The sequence below is a fragment of the Rhea pennata genome, chromosome 8, assembly GCF_028389875.1.
Source record: "Rhea pennata isolate bPtePen1 chromosome 8, bPtePen1.pri, whole genome shotgun sequence".
In the NCBI taxonomy this organism is placed as follows: domain Eukaryota; kingdom Metazoa; phylum Chordata; class Aves; order Rheiformes; family Rheidae; genus Rhea; species Rhea pennata.
This window is the reverse complement of record NC_084670.1, coordinates 25,747,801-25,772,878: the sequence shown is the minus strand read 5'-3', so window position 1 is coordinate 25,772,878 and position 25,078 is coordinate 25,747,801. Positions and strand designations below refer to the sequence as shown.

Here is a 25,078-nt window from a genome sequence, read left to right as displayed (position 1 = left end):
CAGACTGACTGGATTTTTATATATATATATATATATATATATATATATATATGTATATATATATATGTGTGTATATATATATATATGTATATATGTATATAAAAATAGTTGCCAACAATTTTTAAGCCACTGTTCAGTCAAAACACTACAATATTTTTTCTATTGTAGAAAAAACAGGAAATAACAAAAGGTTAAGCTTTAGTCTGAGAACGGTACTAACACCACTGATGTCAAGTTATTCTGAATGGCACAGTTATAAATGCTGAAAATCTGTTATTTCACGTCCATGTGCAGTAGTATGGATATGATACACACTTGTCTATTTGAACACTACAGATGAAATTGCTATTTTCAAGCTAAGCAGTGTAAAGATGGCAGAAGTGGTTTTATTTTTGAAAGGAGATGAAGGTGGAGTTAGTAAGCAGGAAGGATAATACTTGATAGTGTCCTTTCAGAAGGTGGCATTCAATGGCCTGATTATTGCTGTGTATTAGCTAGTACTCAGCTTCTTATCAGATATATTTACAGCTACAGCATGTCAGTCTGAACATTCCCAGAGCACAGCTCTAACTTTTACTTTAGAGATATAAACATAGAACAGTTAAACATATGCAGTCCTGTTTTAAAAACTGAACTTTTAAAGTTTAGGACTTCTATTGTGCTTCTTTGGATAAGTCCTATTTAAATATTGGTAACACAAATTCTATAACTTTTCCACTATTTAACAGCTAACAGAAATCTTTGGTGTGTTTAGGTAAGAATCCATTAGGGTGCAAGCTTCAAAACATGAACATTCAGGCAGCTCTGGCCCCTCTCTTAAATAATGCCCATCTACTTCAGTGTTGAGCAGTTAAAGAACATAATAGCTAAGTATTTAAATAAGATTTAAAATGATCAGTGTCATTTCGAGTCTGTAGCATTGGGGTAATAAATAACTTTTCATCATACATAATTTGTAGTCAGTCAATTGGATACATTTAAGTTGCTCACAATTATACTCATACTTCCAGTTTCCCATTTTAAAACTATGAATATAAAATTTATTTAAAATGGTAAGAATAGCAGATTTCTGTGGAAATTGGGAAAAAATTTGCCTTAGAATGTAATTCTTATGAGGAATAATTAAGATTCAAATATGACTTCCCATAATTTCTTTGGCATAACCTTGACCAAATCAATATGGAGAGAATTATTTTTAGAGTATGCTTAAAACAGACAATTTGACGGGCTTAAATAACACCAGATTTCATGTTAAATTACACTAGACTTCTAATACAAAATGGTTCTTTTTGAAAAAATTCTTATATCTAGTAAAGAAAAAGTTAAAATTAAAGATACAGAATTCTCTAGAGTTTGATTTTGTTTTATAAACAATACAAGAGACTGAAAAAAACAATTTTGTTAGCAACTCACAAGAGATTTATAATTAATCATTATTTCTTTTATAAATAGAAGTAGAGTGCTGTGCTGGAAATAATAACTTTTAAATTTCTTCTTCATCACAAAACTTGAAAATGAACATGCTAAGGTGGGACCTGGCACAATTTATGCTCTAACAAAGATAAACTATGCCAATCCTGTATTATTGTTCATAGGTTAAAATGATCTTGCAAATACTACCATTTCTCTCAAAGTTACAGTGTTGGGCACACTTTAGAAGACAAGGAAGAATAAAGAAGCAAGAAAAAAAAATGACTATAAAATTATATAGGACTGACTTTAGAAAATTAGACAGTACAATTGTCTAAGTTCTTACACACAATTCAGTATCTGATATTACAGACCAAAGAAGAAATAAGAGACCAAATTTTGGTAGCCTAATCTCTCTACACTTGATTTTCTTTTTTGGGGAATCTTTACAGCTCCCTGCCAGGTAATTTTAGAGAATATCTGAATCACTTTCCCAAAGAATCTAGTTCCTATGTCCAATGGCTAGGTCTAAGTGTCAGGCAGAATTTAAATCTTCCAAAGATGTCTGAGGATTCAATTACAATTGTATTTTAATTTATATGTAAAGCAAAATGTGAAGTTTTTGTTTTACATTCCTGTCCCCCCATTATGACTTTTAATGAACTAGACATAGCCCTTATTCTTCCAGTATGCTTTCTATTACACTTAAGACATTCGCTCAAAGTGAGATGCAGAAAGGCAAACAATTTTAAATTAATAGGTAGATATGTAATTACATTTTTCATCAACTATCCTTAAAAGATATTTCAGAGCATATTTTTTACAAGACCATCTGTAAGATTTTAAAAACTCTTAAAATCACAAGAAACACTCTCTCAGTATGCATAAAAGTGTGCCTAAATGTTCAAATATTATGTAAACAAACCTGTTTTTCCAAAACTATGCAGAAGACTCATGAGTCCAAATAAAATATAAATCTTAATTGCCATATCAGCCTTCTGTTGGCTAATGGCTTAGAAAGTTAGGTGGAATGTTATGGTCAGGTCACGAATGTTCATTGTTTGAAATATTTTGTACAGTAGGAGCTGCATCTAGCCCCAGTAAAGTTCCAAGGTATGACTGGTCTCTAGGATCCAACATTTGCTCAGGCCTTACAGGATGAACAATATTTGCAGGTTGTGGAGTGAGAGTATATTTCTCTAGAAACGATAGATCCGTTGCTCGCTGATAATCTGCCTGTTCAGGTTGTGGAGGAAGAATGCCATGCGGCTGAGTAGTATGCTGCACCAGATCAGCCTGAGGTTCAGACATCTGAACTGGTACCAAAGTCACTGGCACACATACTTCTGTAGATACATTCTGTAGCAAAGTTTTGGCTTCTGTTTGATATGCTTTTGACTGTTCCGCATACTGTTTAGCCTCGGTTTGGTAAACTTTGTCATCAGACGCATACTGTACTGGTAAGGAGACTAGCTTTTCCTCAGAAGAAGATGTCAATGCCTCTTCTGCAGCCTTTGTTCCATGCACATGATCAATATGATATTTCAGTTTGTCTTTTCGTTTAAATGTTGCATTGCAGTGTTGACAATTAAAAGGTCGAGCATCTGAATGAATAACCATGTGTTTTGTTAATGTCTTCTTAATTCTAAAAGACTGATTACAGATTTGACATTTGTATGGTTTCTCACCTATAAAGAAGCAGAACTAAGAATTAAAGACAAAAGGTTATGCTGAGTAAAACCATCTCTCACACATACATATCCAATACATACATTCTATGCATTATAGCATAGAAACAGTTCCACTGAAAAGAAGAGAATACATTTAACAACAATTTGGAATTAAGAGTGTCATTAGAAGTTTGTGTAGGAATAGTATTAGCATACTCTTCACCTTAAATCAATTATCCCAATATTTGAGATTTCTGCCAAGTACACATAATCAGAATAAGTCAAATTTTAAAAGAATCATCTTTAAACTGCTATGATATTGGTATTAAATGAGCTCAATTTGTATTTTTACATATTTCAAAAGGATAATAACTCTCTGAAACATAAGGCACAAAAGATAACACCAAATGTTTAAAGACACAAACCTTTCTGATGGATTTCAAATCTTTATATAATCAGGATTATATAAATCTTTATATAACGGCAGGAATACACAATTAGCACTAGAAGATTAATGGAAGAGATGTAGAGAGCCTACATACTACAAAGTCTATGTTGAGGATTCTTGATATTTCAAGGAATATATTAATTAAATGGTATTCAGAAGGGCCAAAATATGACCAAGAATAAAAAGAATTGCTGCTTCCTGCTACTGTTGCTATGAGTGCTCAAAAACTGTGAGGTAAATAATTCCATCAATTTTGATTCAAAGATGCCTAAGCATAATTTTTTCTTTACCTGAATGTGTCCTAAAATGCATTTCCAAACTTGATTTCCCTTTAAAAACCTTCTTACAGACTTCACATTGATGAAATGTTGCTTTGTATCTTTAAAGAAGAAAACATATTTCATGTTACTTTTTTAAAAAAAATAAACACAAAAAAATTACACTATGAACACAGAACTTTTTGAAATTTTAAACTGCAAAATAGCTGAATTTCCAAGTTTGCACATTTCTTCACTTCGTATTTCCCAGCATCTATATATCAATTAGGTCAATTAAATTATTTTCTATATTCAGTATTATCCTCTGCTGGATGAAAAGATTGCCACTTAGCAAAGGCAATTAAAAACTTTTCTGACTCCAAACCAAAAACTTTTCTGATCCCAAATATAAGCTGTAAGTAACATCTTTGCCTATAATCCACAAGAGGCTTTTGCTGTGGCAGAATTGTGCCACAAGTTAAGTATTAGGAATGGTTTAGGCTACTGGCTACCAGGAAAGAACAAATATAAAATAAACAGACAACAAACCAAACTTCCGACACAGACAAGTTTATAATGACTTTTATACAATGATAATGAATAAAACATTTAAAATACATGATTTGGAAAACAATTGTATTTCAGTTTATTTGAAAATATCTGAAAGATTTATTTCTGGAAAAATTAAAAACCCTACTGTATTTTCAATTCATATATACACTTAGAGTTTCAGAGTTTTTATCTAATTTCAAAGCTATTGAACTACTACCAGCTTCTAAAATAGGTAAGTGTGGGAAAGTTTTCACAGTGCTTAGATGAAGGCTGATAATTTAGTTTTAACTTAAAAATAAGAGATATTATAGCAAAATAACTATCTAGAACAACAGTAAAACAATCTCCACTGGATTAAGATTTGATTCTTTATCAAGATTCTATTTACTTAATTATGCAACAAAGAAAAAGTTGTTTAAATTGTGAAGACAATTTTCCAACATCCATTTCAAACCATAATAATGATATCTCTATCAAGAACTAAAGAAAGGCACGACAAATGCAGACAACTACAATTCTGTATGAATGTGCAAGCAGTAACAAAACTTCAGTCTACAATACCGAAGTGTTTATTACCAAAAATACACTTACTTCTGCCAAACTTTTTCTCCTAGATGAACACTTTTATAATGAACAGTGAGGTGATCTCTACGGCCAAAACACTTTCCACATTCCTCACACTGATGTGCTTTTTCACCTTTAAAGGCAAAATTCAACAAATTTGAGTTAAATCTTCTGGAGCTTTTGCATTCTTCTAAACTGTGTAACAGCTGTAACTGTAACACACAAAATACAGCCACATCCATGAACAAAGTCCAGCCAATCAAGCTGTTCCATACCTGTTTCAGCATTTATACCAAAGGATCCTGTTTTACCAGAGGATAAAATTCAGAATGTAGGGCTAATTCTATCAGAATAGGAATTTTTACCACTCTATTTATGGCTATTACTGATCTTTTCTCACTCCTACATGCATGCTCACTAGTTAGGGGGACACTTCCCCAAACACCTACTGAATGAGAAGAAAAAGGACATTCAAAAGAATGACTAGAAATCCACTCTCTTCTTTACGTCCTACAATTTGTTTATTCAAAAATTTATATTCAAGAGGCTTTAAAACACAAGCTTATTTAAACATACAACTTAATTCTAGCCACCCATTTTTAAAGCTTTAAATTACATCTAAGTGGGTTTTCTTTATTATCCTGATTTACATATTTACCTTTTTCTTTTATGCTGCTGTTTAAAAGTATCTTGATTCTTTTTAGTCATCTGGAGATCTTCTACAAAGTGGCAGAATGTTTCTTCTCATGTAAGCAGGAGGAGTGTGGACAGTCAAAGAATGTAACTTTCTAGAGGAGGGGGAAAAGCAAATAGAGTAGAAAAGAGGATTTTTTTGGTGCTTGAGTTTTCAAAGATTTCTTTATTTTATAGCAGACATGATTACAAACACTAAAAAAAGAAGCTGTCCTTCAAAATAATGGCTCGGGAAGTTTAGACTCTGATCACTTTCATATTTTCATGATGCCTAGAAAATAATTTGCCTCCTAGAAGGCCACATTCCCTTTGAATCCTGCTCTGCAAAAGGAAGTCCCTAGTGGATGCTCCCTCTTCCTATAGATCTGATAACCTTTCTGCTATCAATGCAATATAAAGATTTTCAAAATTCCTTCTTCCTCATGATCACTCCCCTCTGGCTTTTCTCAGGGTTAACTCCCACCATCTTCCTTCCTTCCCCCTTTCCATAACAGAGAACTTCAGAAACTCCTCTTTGATGCTCTTACATTAAAGTGATCAGTGTACAAACTTAGGCAGAGATTGTGACAGCTTCTTCTGTGTTGTGATATTAATGTTTCAGGCACTTGCTATTAAAAAAAAGAAATCTGAACTCATAAAAATCCCCTTTTTCACTTTTGCTTTTTTTTTTTTTTTTTTTAAAAAACAATTCAGAGTTACATATTTTTGTTACATGTTTTTGACTGTCCCTCAGCTTTGTATGTTAACATGGAGGAAACATTTGGCTTTTAAACCTTCAAAATAATATAAGGAGATTAACCCTACTTCAGCACAGCTTAAAAATAATGAGGAACATTTATCAGGCATAAAATACTACTGGCAATGGAAAAAACACATGATTAATTTTCTTATTACACTTATATTTGTTTATTTCAAAATAGCAATTTTGAGTCAATTCTTAAAGAAAATGCCTACCTGAGTGTATTTTTTTGTGTTTGGTCAGATGGTCATGCCGAATAAATGTTTTCCCACACTCTTCACATTCATATCTCTTGTCATCGTGGTGGACTCGTAAATGAAGTCTGTATTAGAACAGAAAGAAATACACTCCTATATTACTATTTGAGATTAACAAGATTGTAGCCATAAATGTAACCACCAAATGTACTTTTGTTACATAATCTACACATCAAATTCAGTGCAAGATACCAGAAAGCTCATTTTTTTAATAGCTCACACAAATATTGGGAACTAGCTTCCAACTGAGGTATTAACTACTCTTAAAAGGCCAGAGAGAACGCAGCTAAACTCTCATATCTGAAATTAATTTAGCAGGATATTTTATTTCTCCACCAATCTTCTCCTTGAATAATAAAGATGCAATAGTTTAGATGTACAAGAAAGTAAATTTTGATACAACAGCCACATGCATTCCATCTACGCTGAAACCACAAACATGTCTTGTGTTAAAATTTAAATGATTTTTCACAGAATACTAGCATATTTTCAAAATCTAAACATTTTTAAAGCATTTACTAATGCTCTCAGAGTTGGAATAAATCAAAATACATACCTTATGAAGAACTATTTTGATAAAAAATACATATAAATTATCACATAAGAGACACTTCAGCATCTCAATATACTAAAAGTCTGTACCTGTAAGAGCTTCCATGACGAAAACTCTGCCCACAAATACTGCAAAGATGAGGCTTCTCTCCACTATGAATTCTCAAGTGTTCTTTCAAAGTTGTGCTGTTAAACAAAGACAGTAAAATTTAATTTTAAGCACTCTGTCACTGCCACTTCTAAGTGAAGACAGAATTTCATGTTCTCCATTTTTTAAGTTTATTTATTTATTTATTTAACTCTGATAGATCACAGTGTATCCAAGTAACTGGGTCAATTTATACAGATATACCCACGTATGTATACATTCAAATGTAATACAGGTGGCTCTGGAAACAAGATAATCAAAGAAACATCATGCAAACATTCATCTGGACAACATATATTAAAGAAAATCTGGTCTGGACAGTATTTAATGTAATAATCTTCTTGTTATTATTGATACCGTTTTATTGAAGACTTATAGACACTCTCAGCACAAGGTATTTATCACCTTGATGTTGACCTGATTTACCCAGGTAATTGAAATAACTATAATATTCCCTTTCATGAAGACTAAAGAGCAAGAAGTTTAATGTAGATACAAACCATATTAAGCCATAGCTTTGAAGTCAAAATAAAAGGAATCTAGTTAATTCACACAGAACTTATTTAAAATATAAAAATATATATTTTATATGTATTCGTATTTTACAATCATATTTATTACATATATTTGCATATGTACGCACACACATACACCTATGTATACATATGTAAGCTTACTTCTACTATCACCTTTCAAAGGTAAAAAGAAAAAGTAATTATGCAGGTGAACATTCCAAACAAAGGAATCAGACAATAAAGCAATAAAATTTACTGTGTACAGAATTGATAGGTATAGGTGTGGGTGGGTACACAAAGCAAAACAAAAAATTCTTTGATCTCATTCCACTACTAAATATTATTTGTCAAAGATACTTTCCATGCTTTCCATTAGAAGTTTATGATATCTAATGACAGCAGGAACATTTAAATATTCAACTGCATTGCATAATTTAAATGAAACTTGAAATACAGATAAATTTACTTTTTTTTGGTCTTAAAGAATAAAATGCACTTTTGAATAGAAAGACTAAATGTTTACTACTTCATTATGGCATTAGTACACTTTATTTTAATACCTGCATACTCCATTTACCAAACCACTAGAAAATACACACCAAACAGAACCTGTTAGGGACAAGTTGTCTTTTTACAACACTTCAGAGGTTCTTTGCCAATCATTGGAAAAAAACTGAAGAGAACATAATACAGTGTACAAGAACTCAGAACTTTTCATTTCATACTCCCCAAACAATACATAACTTGAATCTTAGCCACATTAATTAAAATGAAGTTGACTTCTGTCAAAGGAAAAAAAATACAGTTTCTGTTTCAGAAGCTAAATAAAAATCACTACCTGGAACACTTCAGACTTGAAAAGAAGATACCTTTAACACAGAGCAGTACAAACATTAATGCACTGAAGACATATGAACAATTGTTTAAAATTCATTTTTTTCCCTCAACACACCTAAAAAAGAAAATGAGTGAGGGGCAAAGAAGGAAAGTTATTTCCGCAGCTTCTATGCATTCCAATCTACTAAGGGACTGAACTGCATTAAAGAGTTTATTCTATATTTCTATTAATTATAATTTAGAACTATATACCTGGACAAGCATAAAACAGACTTCATTACTCAGTATTTAGAGCTCTCATTTTTCAAAGTGCTAAATTAACAAAATTTTTCTCCCTTTAAGGAAGAAGAGGTAAAGGTTTTACAGTATTATTCCATCATCTGTAAAACTGTTTTTATAAAAGTCCAGTTTCTTCTTAGTCATTCTCATAAAGTGTTCCTCATCTTCCTGTCCTCATCAGTGTATTTGCCAAAATATCTATGGTAGAAAACTTTTTTCCCAAGGAAAGGTAAGATATTCTTGCACAACATAGGAATCTGAACTGAAGTAAAGACTTAACGCAGTTCTACTTTGTAATCAATTACTTACCATCTAAATACAAGGATGATAAATATATCAGAAACTTGCTTACTACCTGTGGTTCTGACACTACTTTCTGATACACTAGTCCTCTGAAATGGACTCACTTACCTTAAAAACTCAAAGTCAAAATATTTTCATTACATTCAGAAGCATGCCAAATATTTCTCTGTCTTACTAATGTTCAGATAGTTACACAATTCCTTACCGTTCCCTAACGGATTTTCCACAGATGAAACATGTCCATTTTCTCTTTCCTCCATGAGTACATTCTATATGGCGTTTCAGATTTCCTGTATCATTAAATTGACGGCCACAAATATCACAAGGAAAAGGCCCTATAAGGAGACAAACACAAAATATTAACTGTTAGTTAATCAAACAAGATGTACAAATTGGCAGCTTGTGAAAAATCTGGTCAACCGACAAAGCAAGAGTTTTGTCTAACAGATGATGAAACTTTATAGTACAGTCAGCATACTTTAATCATACTTCTTGCAATTTCTCCTTGAATAAATATTTTGAAAACTTGGAATTTTGATAAGTATCATAATTGTAAAGCAAAAAATTAGCATTAATAGACAAAAAAAATTAAGCTTACTTAGACTGTTCCAGAAAACAGATTTCCATTACTACTACTCATTTGTTACCTAGTTCCTAACTGGCAGAAATGTTTTTCTTAGTACAAAAAAGGAAAACTTCAGGAAAATCTGACTGTAGTCAATTTATGCAAAACAGTATTAAAACACACCTTGCTACCTGTTCTCCTTCAAACTTTGCACTTATATTTACATTCATGTATTATAATACCACACTCATATACTTGAATAGAAAAGTAATAAAATATAAACAACAACAACAACAACAATAAACCCCAGAAAATCTAGAAGAGAAGCAATTGGAAAAGGCATGGAGAGGGTGCAAACCAGACTGATCAGGGCATACAATGGTGGAGGAGAATTTTACTTTAAATCTACTGTTTACGTGTCAGAAGGAGGTTTCTATACCAAGATGGAATTTTTCTTGATGTTTCAATCTTGCAAATCGTGATTTAAAGTGCTCTTCACAATAGGTACACTTGAAGGGTTTATCCTGAGAGTGAAGAATCATGTGTTCTTCTAAATGGGGTCTTCGAGTGAAAGATTTCTTACAAATCTGAAACAATAATACACTTGGTCAGAGACACATCAGTTATAACCAGATTTTTTTCCCCATTTACAAAACTTTGGAAGTTTAGTCCATCTGCAGTCTGCCACAATGTAAAATTAAACAAAACATGTATTCTTAAAAAGCACATTTCATCCCAACTTGTACAGCCTTGCCTTACATAAAGCCTAATGAACTGCTCTATATAAGCTATGATGCAGATCCATGGCCCAGATCAAGCGACTGACTACTCCTACATACAACCAGATGTTCCACATAAGCAGCAGCTTTTAAAAAATTCCACTTAAGCAAAAAAAAAAAAAAAAAAAAAAAAAAAAAAAAAATCCATATACAAAGAGTTCACCAAACCACTCATCTGATAAGAATGCTTCCCAAGAGGAAAGCATCAACTCTACAAAACATCAATTCCCTCTTTTAAAGTGTTTCACAGTTAGTAACGAAATCTACAACATGCTCAAAATAACTTAATTTGCAAGGTAATACCCTCTGATCACAGTACGTTCAATCATGGTGCATCACCTGCAGAATGAACACTAATAATTCCTACAGCAAGTTTCCAAATGTCCTACTATGTATTTATACACCAAAATTTACAAACAAAGCAAGATTAATAATTATATCATGTTATAGCACCTAATGCTACAACCTCCTAGGCATATAGCTGAGTTAGCATAAACAAAACATCTGTCTGGCCAGCAAAAGTATACTGATTTGTTACAAAAGAAGAAAGAAAAAAATGTATATGTATAATTTCACATATATCCCTCTCCTGGGGAAAACCAAGGAAAGAATTCTATGCTTTCATATGTAGATTTAGCGCATATTTACAACTCTGTTGGCATGTATATGCAGCTGAACGAGAAAATCTCATAATTAACTTGTTTTCATCACTATTGAGGAAGCCTTCTAAAAAAGTATACTTTGTGGTCAATATATGAAGCTCATAATTAATGGGAAAGCAAATACTCTGATCTTTAATTGTAACACTCAAGTCTGTAAATAAATGCATTTTTATAAGGATAATAGCTGATCACATGAAGAAAATACTATATTCAACTATTTTAAAACACAGTTTGATAGTAGCTACTCAATCACAAGCTGTACATACAGAATACAGTTCAGATTTTAATTCAGTGCATAAAGAATAAATTCATACTATGGCTTACAAAGCTTACTGAGATTTTGCAAATATCTGAATATTTTCATTTTAATATTCAAGTCACAAAATAAAATAGTAGCTATATGAAAAAAACCAGAAAAAAGCCCTAAAAGGCTGAAGTAGTACTTACATCACATTTCCAACCTTCACTCTTTGTCTTCTTGATAGAAAGAAATTCTTGTACATTCTCTGGATGAAACCTAGGAGGAAGGCGCTGAGAAATTGACTGAAAATGCTTTCACATTAATTAGCATATTAAACAAAGGCAGTCACTTCCAATTCTTTTCAGTTCTCCATTTGTTATAAGTTTTTTGGAGGAGGAAAAAAGTGCCAGAGTTCAAATATAAACATAAGTCTTGACTTGAAATTAAAAAAAAAAAAAACATCATGAGTTTAATACAATAAATAAAGATTAGGTCAAGCATATTTTCATTTGCTCACAAACATTTTGAAAGACCATGGAATTCTAATTGAGATATTAAATCCAGACTGTATTCAATTCCTTTCTTTGTAAATAAGCAGAGTAATTATAACTTTCTAAGATGAAGATCACCCAAATACTGAATTCGCCTGTCTAAACTTTGTGTTTTATGAAAGGTGATCATCAAACCAGTAGAAAAGAATATTAAGAATATTAAGTATTCAATTCTAAAGAATAAGAAACTGTAAAGCAGTGCTGACTACAAGACCCTGTAGGATCCCATATGACAATTGGTAAGACAGAGGATTGTTTCAACGATTATGCTTTATGGATGGGGAAACAGAAAAGAGTGACATGTAAATAGTAACACCTTAAAATTAGACTTGTTATAAACAATTGATTCACCTAAAGGAATCTGCATGGGAACAGTTTATCAATCCATCATTGTCACCAGGATAGTATCAATGTCTAAAAACAGGCAAGTTATTTTCTTCATAATTCAGGTAAGATATTCTTTGGAAACTTCCAAATTAGAAAATACAGATACTTACTAAGACTATTGTGCTCCAAAGTTAGCTGAATATGACATGCTAACATTTATAGTAAAACTATGATAGAAGTAACATGATAGAGCTGCTCTGCAATTGCTTTCAGTCAGTTTCTATGCACTCTACATGGTAGGTAAACTGATACTGCTAATTCCTGTGAAAAAGTCTTTATTTTAATATCCAGTTTCAAAACTAAAGCTAAAAGTTTTCTTGTGTGTATGCACATGCAAACTCTTATCTTAGCTTTTGAATTGGGAAAATGTTTCTTCAGACATATGAGACAAATGTACTTATACTTGCCTCTTCACATGTTTTGCTAAAGTCTTCTTACTTGCATGCAGCTTATTGCAGTAGGGACATTTGTGCTCCTTTTTATGAAAGTCAGTATCATTAGCGTGTTTCTTTCTGTGCACTGTCAGGTTGGACTTGGTTGAATAGCGTTGATGGCATATATCACACTCAAAAGGCTTCTCACCTGTGTGTACACGTGTGTGGCTCTCATATTTGCCTACAAAATACAACCAAAAAAAAAAAATCTGTGTTAGCACAAATTGTAACAGGTATCACTGTATCACCTAAAATATGCATGTGTTAGGGTTCATTCCAAATGCTCTCAAATGTAATCAAAGTACCATCTAAACACATCTAAACATTTCTACTGGTGTGTTGATTTGCAGATGAGAACTACACAGTGATTATACAGGCATTTTATCTAAGGTTCCTCTAAAAACTTCCATTTTAACTATTTTCAAGATAAAGGTAAAAATAAAACATTTTGTATTACTGTTAAACCTATGCTAGGATTTGAGCCTCTTGTCCCTACACAATGCTCTGTTCTTAAGCACTGAAAGATATACCACTTTTTCATTACACTGATTTATGAAAGATCTTTTCAGAACAATGAACAGCTAGGTAACAAATTAGTATTTTTAAGCAAGGTTTTTTAAATAACAAAGGATTCAGTGAATGATATAGAACCTTGCAAGTGATCTGTATTTGAGACTGAAGATATTACCACATACAAATGGTAGCAAAAATACTACTCTCTCAAGTCTTTCGCACTGCTTGTATTCTCTCTTCTGCTTGTCATTGTCCTTTCCAAGGACGTAATTCACTCCTACACTGAGGATCTACCCATGTAAAGTCAGTTGAAGGACATCTGTTTTGAACTAGTCATTTTTTTTTCTGTATAATATGCATCACATTTCTAGGAGTTTAGATTTAGAAAATTACCATAAAACACAGATCAATTCTTTACAGCAATATAAGCTCGTGAGGCTCACTTTAAGTATCATTTGATTTAATGCCACTCCTGCTGGTTTTGAGCACAGAAACTAGTATTCTAAGTCACGAAAGTGGAAAGAGAGAAGGGCTTCCACTATGCACAAGATCAAAACACACCATTAGAATCCTAAGTCTTCACAAGCTGTTTCTGTACTGTAGATTTTCAATATTAAAGACAAAGTCCTCAAATTCAGGAAAATTTTTGTTTATTTAAGATATGGCATTACAGGTAAGTCTCACCTTTTTGATGTTGAATAGTTACTATTATATAATCAGTGACCTTGGACAATTCATTTCACCTCAGCCTCAGTATCCCCATCTGTAAAATGTTGATAACACTACTTACCAGGCTGTTGTTAAGGTCAACTAGTTAATGCTTGTCAAGTGCTTTAAAAATGAAGAACAGTATAAAAAAGCTAATTCACAAATCCATAATTCATAATTAATTCATATAAATTCAAAAATAAAGACAACCAATAATTGAATATACATTCAAAATAAATGCATAATTCATAAATATAAAATATTTGTTATAGTCCAGTTTTTGGTAACAAATAGGAAAATAAGAACTGCTTTCATGTTTATATTAAACTACTCCTTGAACAGCAAGCTAAATAGACTGTTAGTAGGAATTAACACACACACACGTATCAGACACCCCATTTTTATAAATTCTAAAAAACTTCAAAATGATGAATGACACAATGAAGCTATGATACGAACAGTAAAAAGAAAAAAGAAAAAAACACCTAATACTATGAGGAACTATTTCTTTCCTACTTCTCCTGAGCTAAAGGGAGTCAATACCTTAAACAACCATAATTCAACATTTATTTATCATTCCAATTGAAGGAAAACAAGAATAAGAATTCTGGAATCCAGCAGGATTTGACCTTTACTACGGAAACAGAGGACAGGAAAGCCCTGGATGAGCCAAGATTGGAACTCTGACTCCTCTGATATTTGGAGTAACTACCACACTTAGGTTTGACTGTAACAAACACTACCCTAATAAATCAGTTTAAGCTGCCAAAATATTACTTCATGTTAACCACAGACCATGAAAAATCACGCTAGAAGTCAGAGTGACCTGGTCTTGAGCACAGAACAGAAGAATTTCAGACTGTGACATAATGCTGTTTTTGTACAGCAATAGTAAATTGGAGCCTAGTTTGTTGAAATGAGTTTAGAGGTAAACACAATTTAGATTTCAGACTCCAAGCCGTTTACCTTGTATACTTTCTTAGATTTCCCTCCCTTTTCAAGGCTGCTTTCATATACCATTCTAACAGTCAGAATCCAGAGTAATAAAAATGTGATAAACTTAGTATTCACAGATTTTTATAAAACGTAATTAGTCAGTTCATTTATTCACATTGATTAGCATCACAGAAATAATAGTTTATACACTTATTAAAAATGGCATCATATTGGGTTGGGGGAAAAAAACAGACATTCCAGTCTTCATTCTATAGGAAAGAGAAACTACTCATTTTATTTCCCACATGAATAGCACCACCGTACAGTAAAAAGAGATCTGCCTAACTTGCTCTTACCTATTCGATCAAATTTTTTGTCACACTTAGGACACTGCAGTAGTTTTTTGCTACTGGTTTGAACAATTACTGGGACTAAGCCTTCAGGAATATTTCCCATTGAATCAACTGCCTCAGAACCCTCTTCAGTATCATTATGCTCTTTTTCACTTTGATCTTCGGTATCTGAATCTTCACCTGATACCTGCTCTTCCTGTCCTTCTTCATCAGCATTGCATTCACTTCCGCTGTCTTCAGATTCGCTTTTATCTGATGTTTCCTTGTCAGAACTGACTTTTTCCAGATTGCTGTCAGATATGTCACCACTTTCATTGTCACTGTTATCAAACTTAGCTGGACATTTACGGTTTCTTGTAGATCGCCTAGCGGAGAAGTCAGCCTTCTCAACCATTTTTAACCCATGTTTTCTTTCCAGTGAAAGAGATTTGTGGGCTCTAGTCAAGTGATTTTCTAAAGACTTCTTGTAACAGAAGCTTCGGCCACAAAAACTGCACTGATGACTATTTAACAGTTTACCAGTCAATTCACTGAGTGTTTCTACTGGTGTTGGGGCATCAGTTATCACTTCAGACTGTATGTTAGAAACATTTTCATTATTTAGTAACTTGACTGCATCAATGATATCTAAAAATTTGGCTGCTTCCAGCACTAATGGAATTTCATTTTTATATACAAAAAACTCAGAAGTGTACAGAAACTCAAGTAAATGCTGAAAGACAGAATGAGTTACATGATCTAATGTGACAACATCAGTGCTTGGATTTTTGCTCAAACAGGCATGAAAATAACTACTTCCAACAGCTACTACAACTTTGTGAGCACTAAATTCTTTTCCTTCTACAATTATGAGTAAATCACAAAATGATGGATGCTTCTGTCTATCATCATTTAAATACTTAAGCAGATTTTTGTTATACTGCAGTGAGCTTAGGAGCTTTCTTTGTTCTGATGATGGTGAAAGTTCTTGGGAAGATTCAAGGTGATCCGCTGGAGCTACTCCTGCTGACTTGGAGAGAATTTCTTGCTCACAGTCTACTACAAGAATCTGATTTGAAGTATCCTTCTCATGGCCAAGATGAACCTTCTCATTTAGATTTGCAGCGAGCCGTCTCCTTCTCTTCATTGCAGAAGCGCAACTTTGAAATCTGGCGCTTCATAGGTGACTGAAAAAAAATTCTGGTGAAGACCTGCTTCTGCTCCAGATGTTATGGGGAAAATATGTAACAGCAATGTCATAATCTGCAAAAGAATGGCAATAACGATGCTAAATCTTTAGCTTCGCGAGACAGGCATCTGCTGTCACTGTCATGCCGACGGGCACTCACTTCGCTCTTACCCCGCAGCTGGGGAGCTGCCGGGAAACTGTCAGGGGGCTGCCGGGGGCAGGGGCGCCGCGGCCCTCCCCGCCCATCACCTGTCATCCCGCGGCCAGGCTCGCCGCCCGCCTCGGCCCGGTGTGCAGGAGACGCCGCGGACCGGGCCGCGGTCCCTCCGCCGGGGTGGCGGCCCCCTCGCCCTGCCGAGCGGGACGCAAAATGGCGGCGCCCGCCGGCTCCTCCCCTCCCGCCTGCCCCGCTGCCCCGGCGGGGCGGCCGCGCGGCCAGACGCACCTGCGCGGCGCCGGGCGCTCCCCGCGGCCCGCTCGGCCGCTAAACGCCGCTGCACTCACTCCTCGCAGACAGCCGCTTCCGCCCGCTTCCGGGTTCCGGCGGCTGACGTCACGCGCAGCCTCCCTCCGCGAAGGCAGCGAGCTGCGGGGTGGGGGAGCCTCCCTGCTGAGCATGCGCGAGGGCACGGCCGCGGGGGCTGGGCGGCCGGGCGCGCGGCTCGGAGGTCGTTATTGGCCGTTGTAACGGTAACGCGCCGCCAGTTTGAGGCGGTCGCCAGCAGGCCTGCGCTGTGGTGAGGGCCGTGAGCTGAGCCGTTCCTTCGGCTGTGCTACTGAGCCGCAGCCGCGAGTGAGGTGCGTTCAAGCCGGGCGGCCAGGGCGGCCGCGGCTCGCGAGGCGTTACCACGGCCGCCGAAACACTTGGTACCTCCAGTCAGTGGTAGGAGTTCAGTAAGGGGAAACAAAGATAGGTTTGGTTCATGTGGCATTTCGGAAGCAAGTGTTACAAGTTGGCAGTATGCAGAGCCAGACTTCTTACTAATGACACAAGTTTGATACCGTTTCAACAGAACGAGCGCACAAATACGCAAAGGTAGATTGACCCCAGCGTTTAAAAATACTGTGTAAAAGCAAGTAATGTTAAACTTAATCAGCTGTCCATTACAAATAACTCAGAATGTTGTAGCTACCGGTAGTTTTTCTTAATGACGCCATTATTTTGCATTCACGGTGTCTTTAATATTTCAAAGCACTTCGCATAGCTCCTTGTGAAATTTCCATTGTTTTAATGTCTTTCTGATGGCAAAAAAGAATGCAGACAAAACACACCAAAGTCTCACAGCTTGGTAAGATATCCACTTGGGGGTGCAGTTTATCAACATATCAAGATATTTCTAGTTCTATTCATTTTATTTTTAGCATTTCAAAGATAACTAATTCCTGGTGACAATGTGACATGCAAAATGAGTTTGTTTCTATGAGAGGTTCAAAAAACAACTATCATTTTAATGCAGAACTAGACCATTCCACAGCATCTGTCTTCCCTATTTATGACAGTGATTTGAAAATTGATACACTTCAGATAATAGTGGCTATTTTTTTCAGGTATTGTTACTGACTTTTTCAGTAAAAATGCTGAAAATTTTCAAAATATTTTTCACCTTGTGATTAATACTGTACTGCCTGTACTCTCAGGCCACTTATAAATAAGTTTTAATTGAAGTCTACAATTATTTAGTATTTAACTTCATTTTTCATTGTAACACTAAATTAATTAAAATTAAATCATGTTTTAAGATTCAATTAAGTATTTCAAATAACATTTTCATATAGTGTCAGTTCTTTCATTTAATTGTTATCACTTCTGCTGAAGTGAAAAAAATAGCATCATTAAGGATTAATAGAGCAATCAATATTAATTTGCTTTTGCTCATACAGAAGGCAAAATCTAATTATCTTTGGGCATCTGCTGTTTTAGAATGTTGCTTTTGCTTGCCCAACATTCATTTCTATAAAATCATAGTTAAGTTTTATATAAACTGTAATAAGTTTCTGTGTTGTTTTGGTTTTACATGGGAAAAGGAAAAAGTTTTGAGTTTTGAGAGCAATGCAGTATGCATTTTATGTTGAACTTACATTTCACTATACTCTGAACAGTACTTTTGTGAAAATAGCATTTAGCCTATTGGCTAAGAAGCCACTGGCTTCTTAGGTCCTATTGTTTCCATAGAAAATATGTTCAGTTTGAAAATAGACATATATATGCTTTAAGAGTTTTAATGAGTGAAATATACAAAGAAAATACAGCCTGGATGAGAACCATTTTGCCAGCAGGTGTGACCAAGCAAGAATCATAGAATCAGGAAGGTTGCAAGGGACCTCTGAAGATCATCTAGTCCAACTCCTCTGCTCAAGCAGGGTCACCTAGAGCATGACAGGATTGCGTCCAGGCGGGCCTTGAATATCTCCAGAGAAGGAGACTCCACAACCTCTCTGGGCAACCAGTTCCAGTGCTCCATCACTCTCACAGGGAAGAAATTCCTCCTCACGTTCAGGCAGAACTTTCTGTGGTTCAGTTTGTACCCATTACCTCTTGTCCTGTTGTGTGGGACAACTGAAAAGAGTTTGGCCTCATCCCCTTGACACCCTCCCTTGAGGTACAAGGAAACTGTTTAGTGGAACAAGGTCTGAGATTTGCTGACTTGTCATTACATACCAGAGTGAGATTTAGGTGTTTTTCAGGATATAACTGCTACATTACTTTAAACAAGAATTTTCCAGACCTGTTCCCGGGCATGGAAAAAATCAGGCAGAAATTAAGCATATATAAGTTTTTCTGAGATTATATATTTCTGTATATACTTGTGAGATGCTTTAAGGGAAGAAAGCTGAATTGCTAGTGGTAGTTATTTATATTAGTATTCCCATTTAAATACAGAAGTATTACTTGTCCTCATTGAGATGTATAGATAACTGAAGAACTGTGCCCAAACAAAATATTTTGGGCATAATTTCTTCCATCAGCAGAATGCAGAAATAGCATCCAAACTCTCCTCAGTTAAAGAAAGTAGAAGTTGCACATCTGTATTATGAAATGGATGTTGGTCCAAAGTCATGATTTTCTTTCCATTCCAAGTTAGGAATTAAAACCAAGTTCTTCAATGATACCATTTGTTTTGTTGTGGTTGTTGTTGTTGTTTTGCTTTGTCTTCCTATCCAAATTTTCAGTTGTTTGTTGCTAATATTCTTTATTTTGTGTTGAGTGCTTTTTGGTTCTCAGCAGTCTACCAAGCATTGTTAAGCTATGGTCTCTATCCTAATTGCCAGAGTGTACATATTCAGCAGGCAATGTTTTTCCTTTTGACTAAGACTTACTTTCTGTTTTATGCTGCATGAAGGATTTAGTTCAAAGAAAAATTACACAGTCCTAGGTGGCCTAAGTACAGTCCATGGTGGCATTGCTACAATAATTATTCTCTGGAAACAATATGTCCCTGAACTCTCAGGTCATTATGGTTCTTTCAATGTTAATTCTTTTATAGTTGAAGTGGTAGAGGCAAAATGTAACTTACTGTGCCAATAGTTATTCATGCTGAATTTTTTAACCACTACTAGAGTATCTGTTACATAGGTCAGATAAAAAAGTTGACTTTATGCAAGGTAAAGAGAAACAGCATACATGTTTGAATGCTTGTAGTGTAATACCAACAAAGTTAAAATGTCTTATTCATACTAATCATAATGTGGATAGGGAGAGCAGTTTTCTGCGGCTGACTGTCTCTTCCCAGAACTGTCCTAAACATTTAGAATAGGTAACAGATTGTTTTAACCGTAGGTACTGTGGTTTGCTGAGGGATATTTTTTATAGATTGTAAAAATTCTCTCTGACTGTCGTTGCAGGTATTACAATAAATATTAAATGTATGCAACATTCTTGAAAATAAAGCCATTTTTTAATATTTTTAGACACCTGTCAAAAGTCAAAATGAAGAAGCAGTTGCTCAGCTATATGACACCTTACATAATTTACAAATGTAGTTCTTAAACTTTGTCCAAGAAAATAATAGATTTATTAAATGATATTTTTAATATGCGTATTAAACAAAGATTATTGAAGTACTGGAAATGAGGAAGTGGCAGCTTTGCATAGAAGAGGAGGTGGTTTCATCTTGAAATACTCATTCTCCAGCTCAAAATTTTCACTTCTAAGTTATAATGAAACTAGAAATGTTTCCATATTTGACCATATTTGAATCAATTACAATTTAAACAGTAAGCAGCAGATAGAGTATCATCTCTGACTGAAAGCATGCAGATGCCGATCAAATAGAAATTAAATTACAAAAAAAAAAAAATAGCATACAAATTTAAGGGTCTGGCAGAGTAAGTCTCATTTATTCCCCAAATATTCTGTAACTGCTATTCACAGTAAGTACCCAGCTATAAATCTAATAGCATAAACAGTCAGATCCCCTTCTAAAGAGTCTATTTCTCTAGGAGTTCTAGAGTTATTGTGTCATGGATTCAGTGTGTATGATGCTGCTGAAATGTGACCCACATTGTTATTCATACTTTTTGTATCCCAGACATGTTTGCTATCTTCCATTTAGCAGTGATAGGAGGAATCTGAGGAGGAATCCACAAAGCCTATACTTCCTCTGTTCTGCGATTTTTTCTGTATTTTATTGCCAGTCACCACAAACACACAAATGTTTTAAATTAGGTTGTGAAGTGAAAGGGTTATAAGATTGTCTAGAGACTTCAACAAGTTTTCTAGCCAACAGTACTGAATTAGAGTCCATTGCTGGAACCATTGCCAAGAATTTCTTTCAAATAGACCATGAAAAGACCACCTCGGTTTCTCAATTCAGTTCTCTGTGGGGCGCTAGCCTTGTCATACTATTACAGATGTTCGGCATCTGAATCCTGTTGATCAAGCTTGTTCTCTTTGCCGTCTAAAGTGCAGTAACTAATGTTACCGATGTAACTGAAATTGTAGAGCAGGAGGTCAGATTCAATCTTACAGATTGAATTCCTCTCTGAAGAGAGGAATTTTGTTTCTTTATATGTGCTATCAGCTGGTATGGATTGAATAAGAATGAAGAACAGTGGAACTGAGAAAACCTAATATCAACCTGTTTGAAAACTAAATGTTAGACCACTGGATTCAAAATCCATGGGTAGACTCTTGGGTGCTCTACCTAACCTTCACACTTAGAAAATATACTAGCTGGAGAATCCCCTCTTAATACGTTTTTGCCAGTGCTTGTGCTGTCAGCTCTGACTGCTCCACCTGATCCACTAGTGCTCTGCAACATAGGGGAAAGGAGGGTGTGAGCAGAAGGCTGAATGAAGGAGGAGGTTCACAGTGGAAGAAGTACGTCATCTTCCTCTGCTGATGTAAAATCTAAGCAGTTTTATGCAATCGCTGCAAACTAAGGCTGCACCTCTTGCCTGAAGTTGTGCAAAGAAACAAGGATTTACACCAATTTTCTATTCATTTGGACTGCGCTTTCAACAGGGAGAATTAAGTCTTTTATGATACAGACCATTAGCATCAAAGAGGTATTTTCCTATAATCAAGTCAAGACTAGGGAGAAATATAGTATCTTTTATTAGTTCAGATGATGTATGTGGAAAAAACAGATAAGCTTTGGGCATAAAAATCCTCCTTGAGATCTTGAAAGAAGACCTGAAAAAGGGTTCATGTGCTCAAAATCTTTATTTTTCCAGCTGTATCAGCTGGATTAATAAAAGATATTGCCTCACCCTATAAACCTTGCTTTGTTTATGGCCTTAGACTATCATGGCCTTAGACTGCAACAATATTATAAAACTTCTAGGCAACAATATTATAAAACTTCTAGTAAAAAAAAAAAAAAGAAAGAAAAAAAAAGAAAAAAAAGTAAAACCAGGCTTTCCTGGACAGAAATAATCTTGGCTCTCAAAATCCTTGTATTCTGAAAACATACGGGATAAACAGCTTGAAATGGTTTCTCTTTGTCTTACATTGCGGCATTTCCACTGCACTGCACAGGAGACCCGTAAATACTGCAGGAGTGCACTGTGTGCTAAGGCCTGATTATAATAAACAAGAATTTCAATAACGAAGGATAGCAGAGAGCTGATGTCACTGCCACTTTTTTCAGTCAACCAGAAACCAATTATCTCTGGCTGACAGGCCCAATTAAATCATTGGGTAGAGAGAAAAGCCAGCTCTTCTCCCCTAGAGTTAGGTAATTGGAGTTTTATTTCAGTCAGACCTGGTTCTATTTGTTGGGCCACAGGATACAAGAGCGTTTCTACTGTCTGTCTCTTTTGCCTTTTGATAGACAGTCACTGTTTTTTCCCCCTAAGAAAAGTAGTAGCATTTTGCATAAAAAGAAGATAGGACATTAGGAGTTCTGTTATGGGAGGCCTCATCAAATGAAGGCATATATTGATACTTAAGGACTTAGGCATTGTATCTAGTACCCTTACAAGGATATAGAGAGTTTTCAACTCTGACATTACTTTGAAACTTAAGAGCAAGTTTGACAGTGTTAGGCAGATGTACTGAGAAGCTGAGTAGTTTACCATAAGGATTTGGCAGAGCTGAAGAAATGAGGCACTGTGTATGCCAAGGCCCATTCTTGTTCAGTGTAGCACCTAGCCATGGCCCTTCATGGTACTAAGGAGTGCATTGTTTGTGATGATATAAGGGAGAGATACGCACCTAGTTAGCTCATTCTGACCTACCAAGCTTATATTAGGCCTACTTAGGGACTTTAATATTATATGCAGTCCACCTATGTTAAAACAAAGTTCCACATGAACTAAGTTACCTTCCATCTCTTACCCAGTGTAGCTTGTTTAGATTATGGAGTAAAGCAACCAGATTATTTATGAATGGATATAAACACCTTGCTGAATTATGTATAAAATAGAACTTTTATTGCCAGAGAGCCATCTTCTATTTCTTTCCATAATACAGATCTTTTATATACCTCTACATACTATAGAACCTGAATTCCTTTGCTGAGTAAGAAAATGTCTTTGCTATACTTTAACATCACAAAGCACCTTTGTTATGCTATCATAGCCAATTTATGGCTTATGGATGTGACAGTCACTCATTTTTAGAACACATTGCCCAGCAGAAAATTGAATTTGGCTAATAGGTTAAAATACAGATATATTTGTTTACAGAAATATTTATGTACAGTGTGCTCAGTATTTTTTCCTTAAGAGAAACAAACACAGATTCACATGTTGGTTTTATAAACAAAGTATAATGCAGAGAATTTCTGAATGGTGTAAAAAATTAGAAGCCAGAAATGGTGTTTCTTTAGAAGAGTAGCACAGGAAGCTGACAAATTACCAACACCTTTTCAACCTTTCATCTGATACTTTTTCATATGTAATTATAACAACAGCAAGAAGTAAAACGCAGTTAGATAGGCTTACCAGCTTGGTATTTATCAAGGCTTTTCAGAGCTCTTACTTCTCCTTTCCATTGTGATAAACCATCACATGGTTACAGTTGTTAGGCAATCAAAATTCATCTCTCTGTTTGAAAGGCATGGTATTTCAAAGCAGGGAAGACGACTGAAATGCTATTCTGTGCTATCCTTAATCACTATCCATATAATTTGTAGGTGTTATTTATTTTTAATTATAAAGTTAATAAGTACATTTATTTATTTATTTATTTATTAGAATACTTTTTTTCCCCCAAAGACACTTGCTTGTAAAAGCTGTAGGATGTTTTAGGGTTATGTGAACACTTTTTCTTGTCATTGTTCATTTGTCTGAGCGCAAGTTACATACTCTGTGATGCATTGCCAGTTTACTTACAATGGGGAGGAAAGGCTGCAGTTGTGAAGTCTTGTATTATTCTGCCCTCTACAAGAAAAAACACTGCATAATGAAAGCAGGACATTATTTCTCAAGCATCACTTCAGCATAAGTGAGAATTTCAAGACCATCTTTTATCTTAGGTGACACGCATTATCCGATTTCTTAATTATCTTTGAATAGTAATTACAAAATTTTCACAAGAAAATATAATTAGATTCTTAAGAGACAGATTACAAGGAAATTAATTACATGTTAATACCACTACTAAAGACATGAAGCAAGACAAACTTGCTTGCAGTCAGAAAAAGTGTTATTTAGAATATGGATTGTGCAAGTGCACAGCATGGAAGTTTAATTAAAAATAACCAGAAGTTTAGAGCAAATTCTGCTTAGTTAGTGATGCAGTATGCATAAATGGCCAGCAAAGGAGCTTGTACAAGAAATCTTTGGAGTCATTTAAAAACTCATACAGACCAAAATAAAAACTATAATAGCAATTACAATGTTAACTGAGCTAGTAAGACGTAAGTATAAATGCAATAGCAGGATGATGTCCTATCTAGTCATTCCAGAGTAAATGTAACACTGAATAATCCTGTAACAATCATTGGACCTTCTTGAATTAAAAACAAATGAACAAAAATAACTGCCTGCCTGCAGCATAGCTGGAGCTAAACCCATTTCGGTCATTTCTTGGGTTATGATCAGCTGTAACAGGTTCCTTTGTTCTATTTAGTTATTTTCCCAAGATTAATACTATGTCATTTCAGAAGGG

General features: G+C 34.8%; 1 protein-coding gene across 3 annotated transcripts; it reads right to left on the bottom strand.

Moving 5' to 3' along the window:
* Nucleotides 1-1,474: 1,474 nt before the first annotated feature.
* On the bottom strand, nt 1,475-17,052 carry ZBTB41 (zinc finger and BTB domain containing 41). 3 transcript variants are annotated; one of them, XM_062581136.1, is made up of 11 exons: nt 16,967-17,052; nt 15,357-16,595; nt 12,817-13,024; nt 11,678-11,747; nt 10,229-10,376; nt 9,430-9,559; nt 7,233-7,328; nt 6,549-6,655; nt 4,929-5,034; nt 3,819-3,907; nt 1,475-3,098 (listed from the first exon to the last, which is right to left on the bottom strand). In XM_062581136.1, exons 2-11 carry the CDS (start codon nt 16,477-16,479, stop codon nt 2,455-2,457), a joined length of 2,721 nt encoding a protein of 906 aa, XP_062437120.1. In that variant the 5' UTR covers nt 16,480-16,595; nt 16,967-17,052; the 3' UTR covers nt 1,475-2,454. The 3 variants fall into 3 exon arrangements, with proteins under 3 accessions (XP_062437120.1, XP_062437122.1, XP_062437123.1); XM_062581138.1 differs by lacking the exon at nt 16,967-17,052 and adding an exon at nt 16,682-16,858; XM_062581139.1 differs by lacking the exon at nt 16,967-17,052 and adding an exon at nt 16,693-16,858.
* Nucleotides 17,053-25,078: the final 8,026 nt, after the last annotated feature.

Bases quoted from the DNA above. Each gene is read 5' to 3' on its own strand.
- ZBTB41 (XM_062581136.1), bottom strand. From the start codon at position 16,479: ATGAAGAGAAGGAGACGGCTCGCTGCAAATCTAAATGAGAAGGTTCAT. The intron at 5,035-6,548 runs GTAGGCATTTTC...TTGCCTTTAAAG, and splicing joins ACACAAAAAAATACACTCAG to GTGAAAAAGCACATCAGTGT. The intron at 3,908-4,928 runs GTAAGTGTATTT...TCTTCTTTAAAG, and splicing joins GGAGAAAAAGTTTGGCAGAA to ATACAAAGCAACATTTCATC.